Source organism: Priapulus caudatus, unplaced genomic scaffold, assembly GCF_000485595.1.
Source record: "Priapulus caudatus unplaced genomic scaffold, Priapulus_caudatus-5.0.1 Scaffold418, whole genome shotgun sequence".
Classification (NCBI taxonomy): domain Eukaryota; kingdom Metazoa; phylum Priapulida; class Priapulimorpha; order Priapulimorphida; family Priapulidae; genus Priapulus; species Priapulus caudatus.
Window position 1 is genome coordinate 295603 of NW_014577479.1, and position 9888 is coordinate 305490.

At 45.6% G+C, this 9888-nt stretch overlaps 1 protein-coding gene across 1 annotated transcript in view; it reads left to right on the forward strand.

Annotated features, from left to right (window-relative positions):
- Positions 1-9888, forward strand: part of LOC106810192 (disco-interacting protein 2-like) — a gene marked incomplete in the record, with an annotated part of 60788 nt that overhangs the window by 21564 nt on the left and 29336 nt on the right. The window contains 2 exon segments of the mRNA XM_014813473.1: positions 1511-1602; positions 3018-3128. Coding sequence (XP_014668959.1) covers positions 1511-1602; positions 3018-3128 — 203 coding nt within the window.

Consider the following 9888-nt stretch of genomic DNA (forward strand, 5'->3'; position numbering starts at 1 on the left):
CATCTCATGCCTCTCTCACCGCTGCTCTTTATTCCCCCCTCTCTCTCTCTCTCCATCGCTCGCTCACTAGATCTAAATGGCTTCACCCTGACAACTTTCAGATTCCTTTCAAGTTTGCCTTTCTCTCTCTCTCTCTCTCTCTCTCTTTCTCTCTCTCACTCTCTCTTGCAATCTCTCGCATATACTCTGTCTCTCTCTATCTCTCGCAAGTACTCTGTCTCTCTCTATCTCTCCCTCTCTCTCTCTCTCTCTCTCTCTCTCGCCCCTCTCTCCTCTCTCTTTCTCTCTCTCTCCTATCCTCGCTCTCTCTTTCTCTCTCTCGTCTCTCTCTCGCTCTCTTCTCTCTCTCTCTCTCTCTCTCTCTCTCTCTCTCTCTCTCTCTCTCTCCCCGCCCCCCTTCTGCGCCCTCTCTCTCGCTCACTAGAATCTAAATGGCGTCACCCGCACGCATCTTTCAGATTCCTTCCGGGTTGCCAAGGAACCTGGAGGCTGCGTTCAGCGGTACGGGTCGTCGTCCTACAAAGCCGGCAGCCATCACCTCGTTCAGACCCCAACGGGAAGACAATCCATCACAGTAAACCTATGGTGCGTACTCACTCGCTCGTTAGCAGAGACAGTGCACAGATGCTATGATGCTACTTTTTTTTTCATCGTTTAGTGCATACAGCACACAGACACGATGATGCTATGAATCTTTTATCATCAGTCGTTAGTGCAGACGAGCCACACAGACACTATGATGCTATGAATACTTTTTTTCATCTCTCATTAGTGAGAAGCACACAGACACTATGATACTATTTGAGTACACAGACGTATATAGTATATATAGTATATAGTATGTGGTATATAGTAGTGTGAGATAGTGACACTATATGATATGAAATTCGTATGTGCTGTGTGACTTCGTGTACGATTAGGATTATAATGATGTAATAATAATATATTGGCGTGATTAGTAATGCTAGATAGTGAGATCAGATAGTGGCGTGATTTGATTATATATCGATATAACGATGTAATTTGTTAACAAATCTAATATCAATATCTAATAATAATAAGTTAATGTGGCTATGCTGCCATCACCTTGTTAGCAAAGACAGTACGCGCGAATACGTGTAGACAGACGTATACTAAATTCTATGAGACTTCGTGCAAGATAATGATAGCGAAATCAGATATTGGTGTGATTTATATATATATCGATATAACGACGTAATTATATGTCAGCAAAATAGAAATGGTAATAACAAAAGAATATATGTAACTTAATGATGATTTAATATCTACTCATAATAAGATAATTTGGTTGTGTGTAATCAACTTACTGTAGTACTCATCTACTGAAAGTCGAAGTCATTTTGCCTCACGTAGTTTAGAATGTGGAGGGTGGGGCTAGAAAAACGTTTGCTCGCTCGAAAGCAATTCTTGTAGTAACACGTTGGTTACAAACGTCAGAGAGGGTTATGTATAAGAACGTTCATATCATGTTTCTCTCTTTATATTACAGGAAAATTGCTCAGTCGAATACAGAAGGTAGCCTACGCCTTGCTCAACAAAACAGGCTCGAAGGGAGGAAGTCCGGTCAAAGTCGGTGATAGGGTGAGTCGACGGCCGGCGAGATATCGCCTCGATTAAAATCCGATTAAGATCTGTCGATCTATCTATGAATCTATTTCTGTTATCAGTCCTTCTTGATGCCTCTGAGTTAGTGGCGTTTTCTAGGACACTTGGATTTGGTGTAGAAGTCGACCTTTAGCAACGAGTGAAATCCTTCTCGCTATTGATTCATTTATCAGTCTATTTCTATCAATCTCTCTGACGCCCCTGAGTTAGTGATGTCCTTCTTGGACACTTGGACTTACCACACCTTCCTCCACGGGGAAAGTCCTCTCTATCGATCTATCTAATAATCTATTTCTGTCAGTCCTTCATGACGCCCCGAGCCAGCGGCTTCTGCGTGCATGCTACGTAAAGCCTAGCGCAGACCTGCGACTTTTGGTTGCTCGTCGCTGCAACCTGCAACCGCATGCGATCGGTCGCACGCTTCACCGTGTGTGCGCATGCAAGCGACAGCTGTTAACAGCAGTCGCTTCTTTTTGTTGTCTTTTTGTCTTTCCATTGTCTTTCCATGACTTATATTACCCACACACATGCGATTTCGAAGCGATTGCGAGCGACGAGTTGCTAAAAAAACCTGTTTGATTTCTTGCGACTCGTTGCAAGCGACCAGAATCGTTACGAGTTGCAGTTGCACGTTCCCGCAGACTTGCGACTTTTTCATGCAACTCGGCAGCCGAGTTGCATAAAAAAGTCGCTAGTCTGCGCGCATGTAACTGCCGAGGTCAGCAGAAGACATGTAGGGGCTGAATCAGTTTTACATCTACTGTGTTAGCACTGTTAGGTTTTGTTCTAGATATTTTCGATATTCTTTTTCTTTTTCTGGTAGATATGTATTTTTATTAGACTAATTATACAGTTAGTCATTTTTTTTCCACGTCATGTGTGCCCTTTGGGTCTACCTGTACATTTTGTGCGGACCTGAGAATGGTCATAATTAGTCTAATAAAAATACATATCTAGCAAATAAAGAATATCGAAAATATCTAGAACAAAACCTAACACAGTAGATGTAAAACTGATTCAGCACCTACATTTCTTCTGCTGACCTCGGCAGTTACAGCGCATGCTATGTAACACGGTTACGATGCGTTCGTCAGAGAGCGTGCATCGAGTGCAAGTTTGTTAATTCGTGAAAAATGTTTCTGCAATTGACAGATAAACCAAACCAGACTCCGAATGCATGTCAGTCTGTTATTAGTTTATGGTGTTTCAAGTTGCCACCTCTCCGCATCTGATATCAGTCTTTGGTGATTTTAATAATGGTCTTTTATTAAGTCATAATTAATCATAATTATTCGGGTATAATGGGATTATAATCAAATGCTTATATGTAGCGGTGTTATATTGTCTCTCGTTAATTAGCAACGACGTCTAATTTATAATTTCGTCGACAGGTGGCGCTCGTGTATCCGAACAACAACCCGATATCATTCGTGTGTGCCTTCTATGGATGCCTTACAGCCGGGGTGGTTCCCGTTCCGATCGAAGTTCCGCTGACTAGGAGGGTAAGAGCAGGGCCCTGGTAACAGCCCATCTCATTAACTCTGCGCGCACGCGCTCGTTGCTGTTGTCGTTCGTCGCTGTGGCTAGTGGTGCCACCTGGTGTTAGTTGGCGTGTTCGCTCGCCGTTAATGTGGCAGTCTGCGTGTACGTCTCACGACAGGATTCGTACGGAAAAAACCGCCCCGAAATGTCCCGTAATTTTGAATTTTTTTCATTTGGCTAACGTATCGTGGTCGTGGAAAACGGACATTTTTAAGCCCCCTGGAAAAAATACTTCTGGGAGACTTCTGTAAAAATGGTTTTTTAAGTCCCTGGGGAAAATGCTTCTGGAGGACTCTGTGAAATATGGTAATTTAAGTCCCTGATTGGAATAAAATTGTCTGGAGGACTCCTGTGGAAATAGTTTTTTAAGTCCCTGGGGAAATTGCTTCTGGAGGACTCCTGTGAAAATGGTTATTTAAGTCCCCTGGAAAAAATACTTCTGGAAGACTCCTGTGAAATGGTTTTGGTTTTGGAAAAATACTTCTGGGCGACTACTGTTAAAAAGTTTTTTTAAGTCCCTTGAAAAAATACTTCTGGGAGACTACTGTGAAAATGGTTTTTAAAGTCCCTGGGGAAAATACTTGTGGAAAACTTCCGTAAGATAAAGTTGATCCTTGGGTGTACGAGTCCTGCAAGAGCTCGATCGCTTTTGCTTTGTGTAGCGAACGGCTTGGCGTACGTACGTGTGTGTTACTTTTCTAGCTTGGATTGTTCACGAGTTTATGTTAGGCACGTTTTGTTTAGGGACAATCAATGTACTGTCTTGTAACGCAATGTCTGCGTTGACGTTGTTCACGTGTAGATAAGCACTGTGTCAGGGCTAGAGGTGGTTCATAGGTGGGAGCAGGAATGGTTAGCTCGGTAGAAATCATCTGAACTATGATGTTGTGAATAAACCTTAGGAGATATAAAAATTGAGATGAGATGTGTGTAATTCGAAGAAATTAAGAGCTAGTTCACTTTTTAGAAATCATTATCCGAACTATGGATGATGAAGAATATAATGAAGTGTCAATGACTGTAGCTTACCTTGGGGTGTGATAGAAGAGGAGAGCGGGTATATAGAGGTATATAGACATATCATCCATTATATACTCTGATAATGATATATGCCATAAGTTTTTGATGCGAAAATAAATGTGTTCAGATCTGAAAGTCTGAAATCTTGACGGAGGAGGCGCTACGCCTAAATGCATCGCCATTTTGGCTTTTCGAACTAATGTCCGCGCAAATAACAATAAAATATTCCAGTCAAATTACTGTAACGATAGAATCTAAACACAATATTTACAGATATTAGGTATGATTGTAGAGTTGTTAACCAGTTTAGCACGAAAATAACGTCAACGTAGGACGTTGTCATCTCTCCCCATAGGAGTAACAAACTGTTTTGGGGCTAGCGCTTACAATTCATTACCAAAATTTAACAAAATCAAGTCTACTGTAAATAATCTATAATCTATTTTTTTAACCCCAAAAAAAAATATCTATGACTGTCATGCCTTCTATTGCACCACAACAGACATGCAGGGGAGCACTGTGGAAGTTTTTACATTTTAGATGCCTTGTTTAATGAGCATGGATATGCAGTTTACGCGTGGACATCTCGCTTTTGATTGATTCCTGTGACACTGGTTTTTGTAAATCACGCATCGGCGGCATTGGCCTGTAACGGTTTGGCTGTGTTCGTGTTTGGTTTGGCTTGTTGAATAGTTTTAAGTTTGTTCACTGAGAGAATGAACGTCCGTAAATGGGTCCGGCCATCTGAGGGCCCAAAAAAGTTATTCAAGTCAGGGCAATTCAAATGTTTAGATTACGATTACGCATATTCAAACTAATTATTGTGAAAAGAGTTGCCGCGATTAGACTCTTCTACTAGAGGTTTTAGCCGCGCGATGCCCACCCGTTGTTCTTATCTGCGTGATGACTCGCGTGCGCTGCTGGCTGCCGCTGCTTGCCTGCTTGCTGTTGCTGGTGTGCTATGCTGCTGTGCTGCTGCTGTCTGCATGCCTACTGCTGTTGATTGTGCTGCTATTCTGCCTGCTGCTGCTGCTGGTACTGTGTTGCTGATACTGTTGTTGCTGGCTACTGCTGTTGCTGGCTATTGTTGCTGTTGTTACTGACTGCTGCTGCGTACTGCTTTGCTGCTGCTACTGCTGCTGCTGTTACTGTTTGATGCTGCTACTGCTTGCTTGCTGTTATGCTGTCTGTTGTTGTTTGTTGCTTGCCTGCTACTTGCTGTTGTTGTTGTGTTGTTGTTGTTGTGTTGTTTGCTTGCTGCTGCTATGCTGTTGACTACTGCTGCTGCTACTGCCTGATTGCTGCATTCTTGCTGGCTGCTACTGCTACTATTGCTGCTGCTGATACTGCAGCTGCTGCTGCTTGCTATGCTGTGAACCCTACTCGCACCGCTCTGGCGCATGTGCCGTTGACCTCGTTGTGGTCCTGCTGCCTGTGTGCCTCTGTGTGGCCGTGTGTGTGTGTGTTAATGTCTTGCTTTTGTTTGTACCTCCATGGTACATACAGGTCTGGCTTTACAGGACGCGCGGCTCGGAGCAGATCGGTTTTCCTGCTGGGCAGCTGCGGAATACAGGTGAGCGCTCAAGTCGAGGGTACCTTGGTTCTCAAGCGGCTGCCTAAGGCAAGCAAACGGACGACGTGGCCCGTCACCTTCAAAGGTAGAGGCCACAATTAAAAAATCTCTGTTTGACACTCACCCCGACCTAGGCTGAAAAAGTTTTTTTGGGGGGGTCTTTTATCAAATTCGTTTATGTTTGTCATGTCTGAATTGTTTGTTTTTACTTGGCACACTGTCATGGGCATTGGGCCACAGTTGTATATAATCATACAGTGACTTACATATGCAAAGCTAAATGTTAGTAACCAAAAAATGCGGAAAGATCAATAATTGGTTTTGAGTCACTTTTTTTAGTCTTTTTTTGCGGGTCTGGGCGGAGGGCTAACAACATATTTTTATTTATGGCCTAAAAAAGTTTTAGACACTATGCGGCCTGTCATGGACAGAATGCGTTGATGGTGTAGGGGGGGGGACCTTGTTGTCAGAAGAACATTAGTCGTACATCAGCTTTGAATTTTTAGAGCGTGGTCAAGCGGTAAGTAGCCTATACATATGTGTCGCGACAGACGTGCGATATGTCAGAAACAAATGAGTATTTGAAAAAATATTAGTCTCAATATTAAACCCTAGCATTGAGATTTTCCTTTTGAAGAGCGTGGTACACCACTATGCAGTACGTCGCCCGATGGACACATCGATCTATGGCTAGAAACTAATTAGTATGCAATGGGTTGAACAGTCCCATTGATATGCAGGGGCCGCTCGTTGTCAGAAAGATAATTAGTCCCAGTATTAGTCCTAAACGTGAACTTTTTCTTTTTAAGAGGTTGGCTAAAATTTTCGCAATGTGGGCAGTTTCTCAATGTCGTCTTAACATGCGAACTTTCGGCTTGAGATTAGTGGTGATATCGTGAGTAGTTACAGTTAAGATTATTTTGTGTTCGTTCACATTTCGTCGATACGATGCAACCGGCTTTACGTAAAATTCTCGGCAAGCAATGCGTAACTCGATCTAGCGTTACAGGCGGTGGCCCAAACTCTCGCTTGGTTTGTGACGAAACTTAGGCCAAGTTCGAAGGGATGGAAGGGAGTGGAAGATTGCAGGAAGACACACAGCATACATGGAGGGTAAGTCCTACTTGATAGATGCGACGTAACCTAATACATGCTTTCGGGAACTGGTTCCGGCATGGGCATTTGACAATATAATTTGAATTAATAAAATAAATTTAAAATATTAATTTAATGAGTATAATTACAATTAGCCAGCAGTTTTCGATTTGTGTACTCATGGTTCATTTACGTTTGGTCGCGCGCAAAACTGCACAGCGAACCCGTTGACCGATTCATCCCGTCACATATCCATCCCATCTTGCCAGACGTTAAGTGCCGGCGGCTTTTTTCTTTGGTTTGTTGAATACGGACTGACCAAATGAGCAACAAACACGACTAAGCACGCTCGCACCTCCGCGGCTGCCGATACGAGGGCCAGCACCTCGCCGCATGGCACAGCGGCGCCCTCGTCTCCTGCGCCGCTGCGCTCGGCTTGTTTTTCCGTTACACGACAGGCTCGAGGACGGCAGGTGTTTTTTTCCGGTTTTGCCGCTCTTGTGACCGAGCTTGCGCGCCTCGGCTGCGCGCAGTCAACACGAGGATCGAACATAATCTACCAGTGGCGCCTCCAACATCTGCTGAGTTTTTTTCCGAACACGTATTGCCGACAAAACCCTACACGGCTGCGTCGTTGCTTTTCTCAGTCATCTCTGCATATGCTGCGTCGTCGCTTGGTTTTTTCAGTCGTCTCTGCAATCGCTGCCACGCTCGTTGGTTTTTGCAGTCTTCTTTGCATCGCTGCGTCGCGTGTTTTTGCACGATACACGGACGGACAAGGCGGAGCGTGAAAGGGGTCACGGTGAGCGCGCCGCGGGGGGGGGGGATTTGGGGCTGTGTCACTGTAGCACGTGACGCGCCGCAAACGTACAGCAGAAGGGAGAGGTGATGTGGCCCGTGCTAGACTTCAAACGAGACGTCGGACTCTGGCACACTGTGATGACGGATACGGTGCGCCGGGATGCGCGGACGGCGGGCGGGCTCGCTACTATAGGAGGAGCGGTGTGTTGGTGGTTGTTATTGTATGGAGGTGCGGTCGGAGTAAGTGGTGGTGGAAACTACAGCTCGAGGGAGACCACAGGTAGATGGTGACAGTGACTATGACTTCAAACGAGGACGTCGGACATCTGGCACACTGCTGCTCCGGTAGGATGGCGCTGTGAGGCGGCATCGGGCGGCTGACCGGATGGGGGCATGGTACGGTGGCGCAGGTTTGCTCTTGCTCTCTATTCTCTCCCTCACCCTCCTCCCTCCCGTCCCTCCTTTCCTAACTGCATACTACTCTCGCTTGCTCTCTTGCCGTTGTGTTTTCCACGTTACAGAGGTGTACTTAATGCATGAACATCTGATTCCTCATGTACTCCCCCTCCCTCCCGATCCCTTCTCCTCCCTCCCCTCCCTCCCCTCCCTCTGCCTTCCTCACCTCCCTCTCCTCCCTCACTCCTCCCTCCCTCACTCCTCCCTTACCTCCCTCCCTCTCTCTCCCTCCCTCCCTCACTCCCTCCCCTCCTCCCTCTCTCACTTTCTCCCTCTTCTACCTCCTTCCTCCTACTCCCTCCATCACTACTTCCTCCTCCCTCACCTCCTCCCTCCTGTGCCTCCCTCACTTCCTCCTCACTCCCTCACTCCCTGCCCTCACTCCCGTCTCCCTCCTCCCTCCTCACTTCCTCTTCACTCCCTCCCTCCCTAATTACTTCCTCCCTCCCTCACTCCCTCTCTCCCACCCTACCTCCCTCCCTCCATCCCTCCCTGCTGCATACTATAACGTTGCTTTCTGTCTCTCTCTTCCAGAGCGTCTTGAACGGGATGCACACGATCTTTATTCCCTACGCACTAATGAAGATCAACCCGGCGTCGTGGATGCACATGGTGACCAAGTACAAGGCGTGCGTCGCGATCGTGAAGTCGCGCGACATGCACTGGGGTCTCCTCGCACAGAAGGACCACAAGGACGTGAACCTGAGCTCACTACGCATGCTGCTGGTAGCCGACGGAGCCAACCCATGTAAGTGTTAGTGACCCTGGAGAAATCCCTGTGTCAGTGTTAGCACCCCGTAAGGGTTACCGCACAGTAACAGCCGTCTAAGGTGTGTAATAGCTGATACGTGTGAGCGGCATGGTTTTGCCATCATCGGTATCGGTATGATGAGGTGTTCTTGGGTAATCTAAATTGTTGGTAATATTCTTGGTAACGAATTCTGCACCTGAGCTCACTACTCATGCTGCTGGTAGCCGACGGTGCCAACCCATGTAAGTGGGGAAATCCCAATGCTACCGTTAGACTCTGGAAAATCCCCTCTGTTAAAAGCTAGCACGTTGAAAAATTCCCATGCTAGTGTTAGCCCCCTCTAAATTGCTGACGGAGCCAACCCATGTAAGTGTTAGTGGCCTCGGAAAAATCCCAGTTTATTGTGTTAGTGCCCCTGGATATATCAATTTCTAAGTCACAAGCACCCTAGAAAAATCTTCATGTAAGTGCTACTGCTACCGCTACCACTGCTACTGCTATGACGCGCTACGCATACCGCTACCGCTACGACTACGCATACTACGACTACTACTACTACTACTACTGTTCTATCTGCTTACTGCCTACTGTTATGGCTAACTGCTTACTGCTAATGCCTACTGCTTTTATGCTACTACTACTACTAGCTACAGCAGGGCCCTAGCTAGGATTTTTTCTGTAGACCACTAAGCCAATTAGCCGAGATCAATTTTCATTTACGCCACATTTGGATATACCTGTTAGCACATCTGTGCCTAATTTTATAAACACAGGAAAAGGCCAATAAATAATTTTTCTTTTCTTTATTTTTTCACGATACTATTTATATGCAATGAGTACAAAACTACACTTATTTATGCAAACAAACCTATTATTCACACTGTCTATGCACTGAGGACACATAAACTATGAATCACACGATGACTCTGACTGCAACACTGACAGAGGACTCTCTATTGTTAATTCTTTTTTGGCACACATGCGACATAGCACTTTCAAAGCATCAAAGCATCTCGTCTCTGGG